This window comes from Elephantulus edwardii, unplaced genomic scaffold (genome assembly GCF_000299155.1).
Source record: "Elephantulus edwardii isolate Elephantulus edwardi_28Jun2011 unplaced genomic scaffold, EleEdw1.0 scaffold00001, whole genome shotgun sequence".
Taxonomy (NCBI): Eukaryota; Metazoa; Chordata; class Mammalia; order Macroscelidea; family Macroscelididae; genus Elephantulus; species Elephantulus edwardii.
In genome coordinates this window covers 25882454-25897631 of record NW_006399751.1, presented here as the reverse complement: position 1 = coordinate 25897631, position 15178 = coordinate 25882454, and the positions used below count along the sequence as shown (strand labels likewise).

Here is a 15178-nt window from a genome sequence, read left to right as displayed (position 1 = left end):
TTTTAACATTTATTAATAAGGGTTTTGTTGAAAATCACTATTATAAATGTTTCAGTAATATTATCAGATTTAATCCTCATGAAAATTTAATGAGTCAAGTTATTAGTAATTCTGGATAAATAAATAGTCACATCATTGTCATTAGATGCCTTAAAACTGTCTCTGACCTGTGGTCACTGTATGCAAAACAGAAGAAACCTCTGCTAAATTTTGGACCATCATCATAAAACATGTGCCTTAAGCTCATTATGACAATAACTGTGTCAATCCATTTCATTGAGGGTACTTCCTCTCTTTCACTGCCTCTCCACATTTAATTTTCCACTTATTTAAAAAATCATTATCTGTGTAAAATATAAGTTAAAGCAAAATGGGTTCTTTTCACTTATTAATCTATACATTTTGAATGGCCTTTCCCCCTTATTGTTGTTACGTGCTGTCAAGTCATAGCAACCCTATGCACAATAGCTTTAAACCCTCTATCCTGAGCCATTCTCATTGTCTCTGACACACCTACCCTCCTCACCCCAATCACTGTCAATCATCTCATCCAGGTTCTTCCTCTCCTGTGCTGTCCCTCAACGCTTCCAAGCATGGTATCCTTCTCCAAAGACTGGTCCCTCCTGGCTACATGCCCAAAGTATGTCAGACAGAGTTTCAAAATCCTCACTTCCAAGGAGCAGCTTGGTTTCACCTTCTCCTTGACAGACCTGTTTGTTCTCTTAGCAGTCCAGTATGTTCAATACTCTTCTCCAGCATCACAGCTCAAAGATATCAATTCTTTTGTCATCTTTAGTCATTGTCCAGCTCTCTGATGCATGTCAAGTTATTGCAAAAAAAGCATAGCCTGGATCAGGTACACCTTAGTTTCTAGACTAACATCCTTGCTCTTCAGTACTCTGGAGGAGTTCCTGACAGTAGATGTTCCTAATGCAATTCATCTTTTGATGTCCTGATTGCTGGTGCCAGGAGTGTGGATTGTGGGACCAAGCTAGCTGGAGTTATTAACTACTTCAATCTTTTCTCCATCTATCATGATGCTCCCAATTGGTCCAGTGATGAGAAACTGGCTTTTCTTGATGTTGAGATTCAATCCGTATTGCAGACAACAGTCCTTAACTATCTGCAGCAAATACTTCAGGTTTTTCTCAGTTTCAGCAAGCATTGTTGTGTCATCTGCATGACACAGGTTGTTGATGAGTCTTCCTCCAATCCTAATGCTACATTCCTCCTCATAAAGTCCAGAATTTCAAATGATCTATTCTGCATAGGATGTTTTTGGTGTATTTTTTTTTTATTTTCTTTATTTCTTAGAAACTTTTCATTTCATGAAAGTTGTAAAGGTTGTCGTTATTTTCTGATGAGTCCACTATGACTCATAGCGACCCTGTGAATAATAGCTCTGAACCCTGCTGTATCCTCAGCCATTCTCATAATCTTTAATACACCTGCTCCTATTTCCATAGTAACTACATCAATCTATCTCATCCGGAGTCTTCCTTCTCTTCACTTACAATCTGCCCTTCTTACCATAATGTCTGTCTTCAAGGGCTGGTCCCTTCTGGTAACACGTACAAAGTATTTGAGACTGTTGTTGTTGTTGCTAAGTGCCTAGAGTCATAAACGACACACAGCGACCCTATGAATGAAAGTCTTGAACCTTGAACGCAAAACTCACATCTTTTCTCCAGGTTCAAAACTTACATCTTTTCTCCAGGTTCACTGCATTTCCGGTTGTTGTTGTTATGTGCCGTCGAGTCGTTTCCGACTCATAGCGAACCTATGCACAACAGCCCTAAACCCTGCTCTATCCTGCGCCAACCGCACTGCCTCTGACACACCCATCCGATTACCACAGTCACTGAATCGATCCATCTCATAGAGGGTCTTCCCCTCCTGCGCCGTCCCTCCACCCTCCCAAGCATGATGTCCCTCTCCAAGGACCCGTCCCTCCTGGCAACACGTCCAAAGTATGTCAGACGAAGCCCCAGAATCCTTGCCTCCAAGGAGTAGCTTGGTTTAATCCTCTCCAAGATGAATCTGTTTGTTTTCCTGGCAGTCCAGGGTACATTCAGTACCCTTCTCCAGCACCACAGCTCAAAAGCATCCACTCTCCTTCTGTCCTCCCTAGTCATTGTCCAACTCTCTGATGCATAACAAGCGATTGTAAAGACCATGGCCTGTATCAGGCACACCTTAGTCTCCAGAGAGACACTGTTGCTCCTGAGTACCTTTGAGAGGTCCCTAACAGCAGACTTTTCCATCGTGATATGCTTTTTGATTTCCTGACTGCTGGTGCCAAGAGTGTTGACTGTGGAGCCGAGCAAACTGAAGCTGTGAACATTCTCAATCTCTTCGCCATCCATCCTGACGCTGCCAATTGGTCCAGTGGCGAGAATCTTTGTCTTCTTGACATTGAGCCTCAGTCCATAGTGAAGGCTGCAGTCCTTGACCCTTCGCAGCAAGTGCATGAGGTCCTCCTCAGTTTCAGCAAGCAGGGTTGTGTCATCTGCATAACGCAGATTGTTGCAAGTATTTTTGTTTTTGTTTGTTGTTGTTTTTTAAGTGGATACCTCTCCTGCTTCCAAACCAGTTTTATTCTCTGGAGATTCACACAAAACCCAGGCCTGGCCCAAAAGCTTTTTCAAAGGCAAGGCTAAATCTAATTATCTCACACCTTATTGTAAGCAAGACCCACACCCTAATCTCAACCCCAGATCAGAAAATACACCTTTGCAGAATCCAGCAGTTCTGCCCATCTTCCCAGCCTGTAAATAAATTTTAAAATCCTTGCCTCCAGGGAGCAACCTGGCATCACCTTCTCCAGGAAAAACCTGTTTTTTCTCTTGACAGTCTATGGTACGTTCAATACTCTTCTCCGGCACCACACCTCAAAGACATCAGTTCTTTTTCTGCCATCTTTAGTCATTGTCCAGCTCTCAATTCTTAGGATTTTCTCATTTTATGAAAGTTGTAAAGACATTAGCCAGTTGTTTACTTCGTCTTAAAACATGCAGTATTTTTACAGAAGGGAGACTATTCACTTACATATTTTGTTGAAAAAAATATATTCTATATACCTAGAAATTGTCTACAATAGACAAATTGCTAAGATAACTAAAGACAGGAAACACAATTTTGTCCAAGGATTTTTCTATGCCTTCAGGTCAATTCACCTCATATTCACCCAAGTGCATAATAGAACTGACCCATCAAGTTCCCTCAGCTGTGATCTCCACAGAGCATGTGGCCAGGTTTTCTATCTCCAGAGTGTCCAGTGAGTTCACACTGCTGGTTTTTCTTAGCAGCAGAGCACTTAGTTACTGTGCCACCAGGGTTTCTTTGACCAAGGATTCATTGTTTGAGAAGCTTGGGTTTTTTCCTTGATTTGTTTTACTTATTTCAAAAGAACATAGTCTGCTCTTGAAAAAAATATCGTGTACTCTCATCAGAGAAGGCAAACCTTCAAAATCTCTGGAGAGTGACTGATGTTTCTCCCTGAGGACAAAGAAATTCAGTGTCCTGATAAAAACATTATCATTTCCTTAGGAACATAATTACCTTGAACTCACCCACTGATTGAGGCTTCTGCCATTTCTTCATTAGGAGAGGGATCTGGAAACTAAACTGGCTCATTGAAGTAAAGGCCCAGTTCTTTGGATGGATTTCCTCTACCAATCTTCTTATTAATTTCTCTCTGAAAACCTGTTTTCTGATCTCCTGCTCTGAAATGATCATCTTTGTGGTACTACAATGTAGAACTACACATAAGCCAACTATATTCTCCAAGCCTCACCTTCCTTAAATCACTGCGAGTTCTCCACTCTGTTCCTCACTATACATATCTATTTTATGTGACTTTTTCAAATCCTAACTTTTCTGAACACTCTACATTCTATTATCTGGTGGCCTAGTGGAAAGAAGCTGCACTGCAATCCCAAAGGCACGCAGTTTGAGACCACTAGCCACTCTGTGGTAGAAGGAGGGGCAATCTCCTCGCACACAATTAACTGTCTCTGAAAACCCGCCGGAGGGTCAGCTGTGGATCGGTTCTGACTCTATGGTACACAACAACAACAACAACTACATCTTATTTACATTGGCCATGATGTTAGGAGAAGCCAGGCCTTGGAGAAGCACATTGTGCTTGGAAAGCTGGAGGGTGAGGGTAAGAGAAGAAGAGCCTCAATAAAATGAGATGACGTTTAAAAAAATTAATTGATATGGTGACTGTAACAATGTCAGAGAGGGTGAGGATGATGTGGTGCAGGACAGGGTTCAAATCCACTTGCCTACAGGGTTGTCATGATTCATAGTTGTCAGCACAGAACAACTTGAAATCAGAGTTTTTGAATGGTTGTTTTTCAAAATCTTATTTCTGCCTGCAGTTCTTGATCTCATCTAAAATGCATATAGTTTTTGAGGTTGATGCTTCCACAGAAGCTCTTTAGAAAGAAGACATTCATTCTCTTATCCTCCTTGTTCCAAATCACTTTATAACATTTGCCACTATCTGCTTTCTCCTATTGGCCACCTACATCCTTACCAGGTTCCAACATCATGGACCACGATTTTTTACAAGTTAGAATTTTGATTCTAGATTCCAGGACTATCCTACAACCTTGACTTCTGAAGTCTCTTAGTTCTATTCAACGGAATTCCCAGTCCCTTAAACTATCTACATTTGCAATCAAGATTTCTTTCTTATAAGACAGAACTTCATTGCCTGACTTCTGTGTTATTACTTGTTTGTTTTTTTATAATTTAATGATAACAAGCTATACTATAGTCATATTAAACAACATACAGTTTCCTGAAAATGCCAAGCTTATTTTTTTGTCATATATTTGTACAGAATATTTCCATTCCTCAGAATAAATGTTTCAATCAAGGTGATTTCAACTGTAAGTAACAGAAAAAAGAAAACATGACCTGTCTTAAAACATAGGACTTATCTTGACATCTGCTGAACAATATGTAACAACAACAGATCTGTTGTTTATAGGGTCTGTATGGGTTGTACTTCATTTGACGGGATCTAACAACAACAACAAAATGACATAAGGAAAATAAATTCCTTTGAGTTGTGGCATTGGAGAAGTGGACTTTATATCTCATGAACAGCCAAAACAGCAATTAAGCCTATCGTGGAGGAAGTGCAACCACAATGTTCCTTAGACGCAAGGACAGAGAAACTTCATTTAAAATTCTTAGGTAATGTTGTCAGAAGAGGCCAATCCTTAAAAAAGGACATCACGTTGGGAAAGGTGGAGAGTCAAAGAAAGAGAAGAAAAACCTCCAACAAGATGATTGTATCAATGGGTTCGAGAATATCAGAGATTGTGAGGATGGTGCAAGATAGGGCCATGTTCAGATCATGTTCTTTATAACTATGAGTTATAATTGACTTGAAGACACCTATCAACAACGGTGTGCTAACTCATGAAGCCTTAGAACCAGTTGATCTTAAGGCCAACAATGTAATCAAGTTTGTGAACCCTCCCTTTGTTTTGTTTCAGTCATCCATCATGATGGCTCCCTTTTGTCGCTTCTCCTCCTGTTCATAGGATTTCTGCCATTTGAAATCATAATGACATGCTCTGTTATTGGAATCTACAGTGGGATTTTCATTCCCTACCCAGAGGAGCTATCAGTTTCGTCTATCCACATAATCTCATAAAACCCTTTTGTATCTCTTTCCACAGAAAAGGGGCCATGTAGTCATGCCAAAATCAATAACTGTGCAGCAAGGCAGATTAGGTTTCTGTGACAGGCCAAGAAGAATTAAAACACAAACCTAGAGCCAGGAATGTGGGTTTGGGAAGTATTTATATACAGTACTATAGGAATGATCCCCCGGTTAGCCGTTTACTTACTATAATACAGGGTAAAAACCCATTTTTAAAAAAGGATAGATGTTATGATACTTAGAACAGTGACTTTCAAATCTCATTTTTGATTGATCAATATACTCTGTAAATGATGCTTATGCAAGGGCTTGGTATGTAAACAATATTAAAGCAGAGCTGCTCTGTTTACAGTAGATAGAAATTAGTGACAGTTTCTAATCCAACAGAGAAACTTCTTAACTTAAAAGTACTCTGGAGATACATGGTATTTCATAAGGCACAGTGTGAAAATCACTGTCATAGATTGATTCTTGGTTCATGATGAATTATTTCTGCCAGGTTATTAAGTGCATTTGCTGTTGTTAGGTGCCATTGAGATGAGCATGACACATAGAGACCCTATGAGTAACAGATCTGGACCCTAGCCTTTTCTGTGCCATCCTCATCATCTCTGACATACTTGAGTGTTCGGCTGTAGTCTCTATGTCAATCTATCTTGTTGAGGGTCTTCCTATCTTCTGTTGACCCTCCAACTTTCCAATCATGATGTCTCTTTCCAAGGAATGGCATCTCCTAGCAACATGCCCATAATATGTGAGATAAAGCTTCATCATCCCTGCCTCCCTCTAAGAAGCACTTTGGTGTGAGAGCACTCAAAGAAGCACATCTTCTTCAAGACTTATCTGTTTGTTCTTTTTGTAGTCCATGTTTTATTCAGTACTCTTCTCCACCACTACAATTGAAAGATGTTGTTTCTTCTTCCGTCATCCTTATTCATTGTCCAGTTTTCAGATGCATAGCAGGTGGTTAATAAGACTATGGATTGAATCAAGTGCACCTTAATATTTAGAGTGACATCATTGCCATTTAGGACTTTGGAGAGGTCCCTGACAGAATACTCTCCCAATGATGCATGTCTCTTGATCTCCCAACTGCTGGTACTAAGGGTTAATTATGGATCCAAGGAAGATTAAATCGTTTACAATTTCAATCTTTTCTCCATCTATCATTACATTGTCTATTGCCCCGTTGGTGAAGTGTTTTGTCTTCTTAATGTTGAGAAGTAATCCATATTGAAGGCTTTGATCTTCTGTAGCAAGTATCTCAGGTGTTCCTTGCTTTTAGCAAGCAAGGTTGTGTCATCTGTATATGCAAGTTGTTGATTAGCCTTCCTCCAGGCCAGATGCCATATTGTTTTCATCATAAAGTTCAGCTTCTCAAATGATTTCCCCAGCATGCAGATTGAGTAGGTATGAAGAAAGGTCACAGCCTTGACACACATTTTGCTTGATTTTAAACCATGAAGTATTCCTTTTCTTTATTTGGACAGCAGCTTCTTGATCTAAGTATAGTTTCATATAAACATAACGAAGTGTTCCTGAATTTCCATTTTTCTCTATATTACCCATAGCTTGTTAAGATCCACAGTTTAATGCCTCTGTATACACAATAAAACAAAAATAGACATTCTTCTGGTATTCTCTGCTTTCAGTCAGAATCTATCTGATATCAACCATAATATCCTTGGTGTCACAACTTCTTCCAAACTCATCTTGAACTTCTGGTTGTTCTTCCTCATTGTTCTAGTCACTTTTTACCAGAACAATGACATTCACTGACAATTGACATTCACTGTTGTAGTCATTTTTATGTGGTCTTCAGCAATATTTTGCTTGCATGTGATATTAATTATATTGTTTGATAATTTCCCCATTCTAGTAAATCATCTTTCTTGGGAATGGGAACATATATGGATCTCTTCCATTCAGTTAGCTAGGTAACTATCATCCACATTTCATGGCACAGACTGATGAGCTCTTCCAGGGCTACATCTGTCAATTGAAACATGTCAGTTGGTAACCCATTAAGTTCTTGTTTCTTATTTTTTGCCAGTGCCTTCATTGCAGCTTGGCCTTCTTTCCTGGTCACCACTGATTCTTTATCATACACTACTTCCTGAAATTTTTCAGTGTAAATAAATTATTTTTGGTACTTTAGCTGCATGCATGCATTCCCTCCATTTTCTTTTGGTGCTTGCAGGATCATTCAAATTTTTCCCCTCTGGTGGCCTGGTGGTAAGCAATTACACTGCTAATTCAAAGGTGTGCAGTTTTAATCTACCAAATGTTCTGCAGGGGAAAGAGATCAACAATTTCCTCCTGTGTGATTTCTTACCTCTAAAAACTTGCTGAAAGGTCAGCTATGAGTCAGTTCTGACTCAAAGGCACACAATAACGATAAGCTTACTAAAAGTAGCTAATTATTAGCTAATATGAGAACAGTGTCTAGAGTATATTCCTTATTGTTGATTGAAAAAAGATCAATACGTTGTAAATATCAAGCATGTTACTGTCATAGCTGATATTTAATTATGAAAATTAAGAAATTAATTCTGATTCTATCTTAAATACAGGGTTTTCTATCTTTGTATAAAGACAGAAAACAGGTATGCTTGTAGATAGAAGAAATTTCTTATAAAGGATAAGACTTGCTCTGTTGATATTAAAATCTTATCTGAATGCATTTTGTTAAAACTGAGAAACAGCTTGACTAAAGGAAATGCCTTCATTTATTCCACTTAGAAATCAGACCTATTATCTAGGTCTTATTGCACAAAATTTAGAACTACTAGGCTTTTTCTTGTCATATGAAATCCATTGCTGTCGACTATATTGACCCTTAAAGACTTAATTTTATTTTGAGTTATTTATATGTTCAACCTTTGATATTTTGGTTAAAAAAATAAAGATAAAACCTGTAACCACCTATATTTCTCCGCCCCATACATATCTACCATGACATAGTTAATTATATGTGGAAAATAGAAATAATAAAATTTTGTACATTTATAGTAATCAGGCCAGATGTCTTAGAAGGGCATACCCTGTCTGGAAGAATAGTCAAGGATCAGTAATGTGGGGAAGTTTATAAAGTGCATTAAATTGAGATATCTGAATTGAGTTTTTGAGAGCTAGCAGGTCTTGGAAATGCCTGTCAACCTCTTATCAGGGACAACCACAGTGAGGTAAGAATAAAAATGAGCACTTCAATTATTGTGCATTTGGAGCCTCCTGATTTCCACTTGTTAAATTTCAAAGGCTGTCAGGAACTGCTCTGGTCAAACTATCCCAGTGTCCTAAGTAGAAGTGGAACCAAGATTAGATTTCAGAGGACTAACTCTCAGTTTCAGTGTTGATATTAATTTGTTTGTTTACAATGAGTAAAGTCTCTAAAAATGATAACGAGATACAGGGCATGTATACATCATTTCTCAATTTTTGTCATAACAAGTGTCATTAATCAGAGCCGGTCCTTTCTGGTGCAACCTATTTGCCATTCTAGATTTAATACATTGAAATAAGTAGCAAAGTGAGATGAATTTAAAAGCTAATACACAAGACAAAAAAAAAAAAAAACAAAACCAAACAAACATGACCCATTAAACCAAAAAGAATGAGAAAAGATGGTTAATAACAAAATAAGCATTTAACACAAAAAAAAGCTAACATGCGGACTAAACATGAGGGAACATGAAAAGTCTGAATTTTATTAAAATAGTATTTCTATTAAAAAACTAACGTTCTTCTAATGTAGTGAGTATATAAAACCAAACAAAGAAAAAGAAACATGAAAACTTATGTATGCTTTCTAGAAAAATACAATAGACACTGCTTGAAGATGTTTAGCAAACAAAATAGGATAATAAAAGAAAACTGGTAAACATAAGAAAAGAGATGAAATAATCAGTACCAAGTTGAGTGTGCAATAGAAAGAGTGTCATTGCTAGCAAGTGATTAAAAACTAATACAACATAAAATCTAGCAACTACAAATGGCCAATACTTTTCATATCATAGGTCTCTGTAGTCAGTTCGTCATTATTGTACTCTACAAACATTAATGTTTCACTAAGCCCTGTAGTTATGTACTTTATAATGTTATGGTGCAATGTGGATGAATGTTGACCCTTGGAACTGAGTGTAGTATATAGCCTGTTCAATTCTCTGTTATGATGTTCCTCACACTTCTCTACTTAATTATCTAAGTCTTAGAATAGTCTTTTCAGTAACTCTCAGTAGATGACTACCTTCTACTATAGAGAAAACAGAAAGAAAAAAAAAAGGAAAACTTTTCTAGCAAGTCTACAAATATTCCAGAATATTCTTTCCTATTATTCTTTCTTATTATTTTAATGCATACAATTATATCCTCACTTCTTCTCTAGGGTAAATATTTCACCATCAATTATAGTATTTTTCCTCTCTGTTTCTTCAAGCATTTTTATTCGTTCTATGACAATTTAAGTATGTCTAATGTTCACATGTCTAATGTGTGTTGTGAATCTCGGTTCAAGCTGGACTTTAGGATGGACTCTTGTGTCTTGAGGAGGGACACATATGGAATGTTCAGGCTCTTATGACATTCTTTTCGTCCCAAGGGAGTGTCAGCAAAGGGGACTTGACAGATGAATTGGGGGTCTCTGGCCCAGAGTCTTCCTACATTTGGGTGTGTCAGAAAGTGATGCTCCAAGCCAAAGGTGGATGACTTTAATCTGCAGCTCTCAGGCCTGTTTTTAATTGTTTCTGGGCAAACATTCTTCTAGGCAGTATAGGCCTAGTCTGTCCACTTGTTGTACAGAGGTAACTCGTGGTCACCATGAAGCTGAACCCGTGACACTGACATCAAATGTGATAATGGTTAACCATAGTGGACAGTGTTTGGTGGAGCTCCCCAATTAAAACAAGCTTGGAAGCAGGAGTGGCATCCACTTACAAAATAGCTTGCCTTCAGAAATTCTATGAACCTGCAAGAGGATGAAAGTTATACAAGTGTTCAGGACTTTTGTTCATAGGGTTGCTATGAGTCACCTATGACACAACGGCACTTAAGAACAACGACAATGTTCTCATATTAAAATGACCCTCTTTCAATTGCTGTTCTCCCCTCATGTTTGGCCCCAGTCTTACTTACTTCATGATAAACTTTTAGAGAATTGTAATTTCCCACAAACAGTAATCACTTTCCAATCTGCTCCAGGTAAGGTCTGCAAGAAAAATCATTTTACTAAACACACAAGGAGTTTCCTTGTGCTTTATTGATTATCAAAAGTATTTGCCCAAGTGAATAATAATAAACTATCCATAACATTGTGAAGAATGAGAACTCTAGAATATTTAATTGTACTTATGTAGAACTTGTATATAAACCAAGAAGCAGTCATTCAAACAAATTAAGAGGCTACTGCACATTTTAAAACCAGGAAATGACTATGTTAGGACTTTATCCTTTGCCCAAACATGTTCAATCTGTATGCTTTGCAAATAATCTGAGAAGCTGACCTATGTGAATAAAAATGTAACATCAGGACTGAAGGGAGACTCATCTACAACCTGTGATATGCAGATGGAACAACCTTGCTTGCAGAAAATGAAGATTTGAAGCACTTACTGATCAAGCTCAAAGACTGTATATCTTTCAGCATGGATTACTCCTTAATACAGAGAAAACAAATACCTTTACAACTAGACCACGAAACAATATAATGATAAATTGAAGGGCGGGAAGAATATTGAAGTTATCAATGATTTTATTTTACTTGACCCACAATCAACACTCACGGTTACAGTAGCTGTGGAGTCAAATGAAGAATTGCTTTGGGTTAAATTGCTGCCAGGTACTTGTTTAAATTACTAAATAAAAAGGATGTATGCAAAACAATAAAAAAGGAAAAACAAATGAGGGCCAGGCTGTTCTTTTAGGACCAAGGTGCATGTAACTCTAGCTACTCTATTTTCATTGGCCTTATGTGTATGGTATAGGGAGCTCTGGTAGCTTAATGGTAATGAGTTGTGCTGTCAACCCAAAGGTATGCAGTTCAAACCTACTAGCTGTTCCAAAGGAGAAAGAAAGGTGATCTCGTCCCATGATTCATTGCCTCTGAAAACTGACTTTGAGGGTCAACTCTGGATTGGTTCCAATTTAATAATTCTTAACAATGTAACAAGACTTATGAGACAGCTGGATGATGAATTGATGTCTTTGAATTGTGGTGTTGACAAAATTGAACATAGTGTGGGCTGCCAAAATAACAAATAAATCTGTCTTTGAAGCCATTTATCCGGAGTGCTCCTTAGAAGTAAAAATGTTGAGACTTTGTTTCTTATGTGTTGAACATGTGATTAGGAAGGGCCAGACCTTGGAAAAAGACATTGTGTTTGGTAAGCAAAACATTAGCAAAAAAGGGAGCTAACGCTCAAGCAGATGGCTTGATACTGCGGCTGTAGAACAAAGGGTTTAAGAACAACAGCCATGGTGAAGAAGGGGCTACTCTTTATTCTGCTGTACGCACAGTCTGCATGAGTGTGAACCAACTCAGAGGAACCTAGCAAAAGAATCTCTGCTGTAATACTTTATAACAATCCTCCAAACAAGTTTTTGCGACCATGGTCCTTCAAAATTAAGCTTATGTATGAATATATTGTATATATTCCTTTAACTTAATTAGGCAAAGCTTCAAAAGTTACTGAAAATAACACTAAGGTCCAAATGTCAGAGGAAAATATAATTTTAAAAGAATAAAGCTAAAAAAAAAAAAACCTAAAAAAAAGAATAAAGCTGAAAGAGGAGATAAAGTGATTTAAATTATTTATCTTCCAAGAAAGATATACTAATCTCAAGATAAAAGATAAAAGTTATAATTGTTCCAGTTGATCGATATCTAAACATCATAAGGAGTTTGTTCTGTAACTGAGAAGAAAGCTTAAGGGACAGGAAGACAAAATGACTCAATGGGGCAAATCAGTGGCAACTCATTAACTTAGGAATCAGATAAGATAGGGTGAATAGGCAAGAGGTACTGTAGAGAAATTATAAACATGTATAGTACTACAAAAAATATATGTATTTTTATGTATAGTATACATGTTATATAAATATATCTGTGTGAGATATAGAAAGCAAGCGAGATGGATAGATAGATATATAACATATACCCCAACTCCTCAGTAAAAGGATAAGGCTATCTATATTTATCTTTTTAAATGTAAATGAAAACTGAAGTGAATATAGCACAATAAAACATCCTACACAAAAATGTAAATATTAAGTTTGAAGAAGAAATGCTTTTTTCATGCTGCTTCTACTTCATAGTTCTCTAACTAATCCCAGATTTATCCTAAGAGATCCAGAGAAAAGAAAGTAAAGTAAATCTAGTCGGTTGACCTTCAGAACAATATCTTCACTTCAGGAACTTACTCCCTCAAAGCACAGGCTTTTTTATTTCAAACTATTCTAAATATTAAATGTTCTACTTGAGAAATTCACAGAAAAGCAAAGCTTTCAAAGATATCTATCAGAAAAATAATAAGCAATGTTTGAGTGTCAAAGGAACTGTGAAAAAGATTACTCCATGAATGCTAAACAAATCTACATTATAGTCTTCTCTGAGCTTCATGTAAGAAACTCCTAGAGTTTACGTGGTGATACCCTCCAGAAAGCCTAAACTGACCAACTGAAATAAGAAACCAAAAACTTACAGATAGCTAATGACCTGGGGTAATGCTGAATCTCAGGGGTGGCTTAAATATACAAAACACAAACTTAGTTTAGAAAATAGCTTCATTTTCCTTCTCACTCATATATCTCTATAACTGAGATGACAACAAAGATAAAGGAGTTTATATAAGCTTCACATTCTACTAGTTTCTCTCAGAATTCTGTATAGAGTATTGTTGGGGAAAGTTTTCAAATTAATTAAACTTTGTCTCAGCTCATGCAAAGCCAAAAGTAGCAAAAAGGAAGTTAATTTACTCAAAGGAAGCTCAAGGAATGTATATAACCTCTCTGGACTTCCTCTCTCCATCAATCAAATGAAAATGCTGACCACTCTTGCCGGTGCCTTAAAATGTAGCTTCACAAGTCAAAAGGGGGGGAAAGGAAGAAATAAACCTTAAGAAGGATATAAATACCAATTCCAAGAGGTAGCACTGTTTTTCTATAGAATGCATCCAACATTAAACAACATTTTTAAAGTGAGGACAGAAAATTTGCTCTTATCACGCCAAAGTGATCATGCACAATTTTTTTTTTTTAATCAAAACTGCTTCACAGGTCTCCCTCTTTCTCTTCAATGAGGCGGCCGAGCGGCAGACGCAAAGATTCAGATCTTTGTGAAGACCCTGACTGGCAAGACCACCACTCTTGAGGTCGAGCCCAGTGACACCATCGAGAATGTGAAAGCCAAAATCCAAGACAAGGAGGGCATCCCTTCTGAACAGCAGTGTCTGATATTTGCGGGCAAACAACTAGAGGATGGCTGTACACTCTCAGACTACAACATCCTGAAAGAGTCCACCCTGCATCTGGTGCTGCGTCTGCTTGGCGGCATTATCGAGCCTTCCTTGCTCCAGCTCACCCAGAAGTGTAACTGCGACAAGATGATCTGCCGCGAGTGTTGTCCTCACCTGCATCACCGTGCTGTCAACTGCCGCAGCTGCACACCAACAACCTCCCTCTTCACTGGCTCCCTTGTCTCTTGCAGGTGGCCTTCTTCCCAGCCCCAAGACCCTGGGCCCTCAATAAAGTCTCTTTCACTGAACTGAAAGGAAAAAAAAAAAAAAACCTGCTTCACAGAAGCATTTAGGTATACTCACATTCGTATTATGCGAATAGTTCCAGATCTCATGCCATTATCATACTTAATTAATAATCAATATTTCCTGTGACTAATATGGTAAATATATTCAGATTCTGAATAATTAATATTCCTTAAAAGGAATGAATCACAGTGATGCATTACCCAAGGTCAAACGTCTGTTCATTATTGTTGTGTGTCATTTAGTCAGAACGGACTCATAGCTGACCCTCAAAGAGGGTTTACAGAGACAGTTATCAGCATAGGAGGAGATTACCCATTTTTCTCCTGCAAAGTAACTGGTGGATTCGAACCACTTTGGGACTGCAGCGCAGCTTCCAAGCCACTAGGTCCCCAAAGCTCCCTTGTTATTGTTTTACTTGTTAGTTGTCAATTTCATTCAACTATATTCCAAATATACGTTAAAATAGTTTATAAATGAAGGAACTAGTTTATTTTCAACTGCTCAGTCTCTGAATTTTTTCTACATTTAGAAAACTCTTTAACACCTGGTTCTTTTTTTTCTCTTGCTTGATTGCACTTTATTTTTTATTGATATTTTAATGAAACATCTGATTCTTAATGGAACAGAGGCTAACCCCAACTAAGAAACTTAACAATCCTAAAATGTATTTCCCCAGACTCTCATGCAACTAAGGCATGGCTAGCTAAACTCTCTCATTACAGGAAGTAGAACT

At 37.6% G+C, this 15178-nt stretch overlaps 1 protein-coding gene across 1 annotated transcript in view; it reads left to right on the top strand.

The window, feature by feature from the left end:
• The window catches only part of LOC102875831 (ubiquitin-60S ribosomal protein L40-like), a 36398-nt gene extending 21950 nt beyond the window's left edge, over positions 1-14448 (top strand). Inside the window, exon 2 of the mRNA XM_006878942.1 lies at positions 13982-14448. Within this exon, the coding sequence (XP_006879004.1) occupies positions 13982-14448 (467 nt within the window). The remainder of the gene's footprint in view (positions 1-13981) is intronic.
• Positions 14449-15178: the final 730 nt, after the last annotated feature.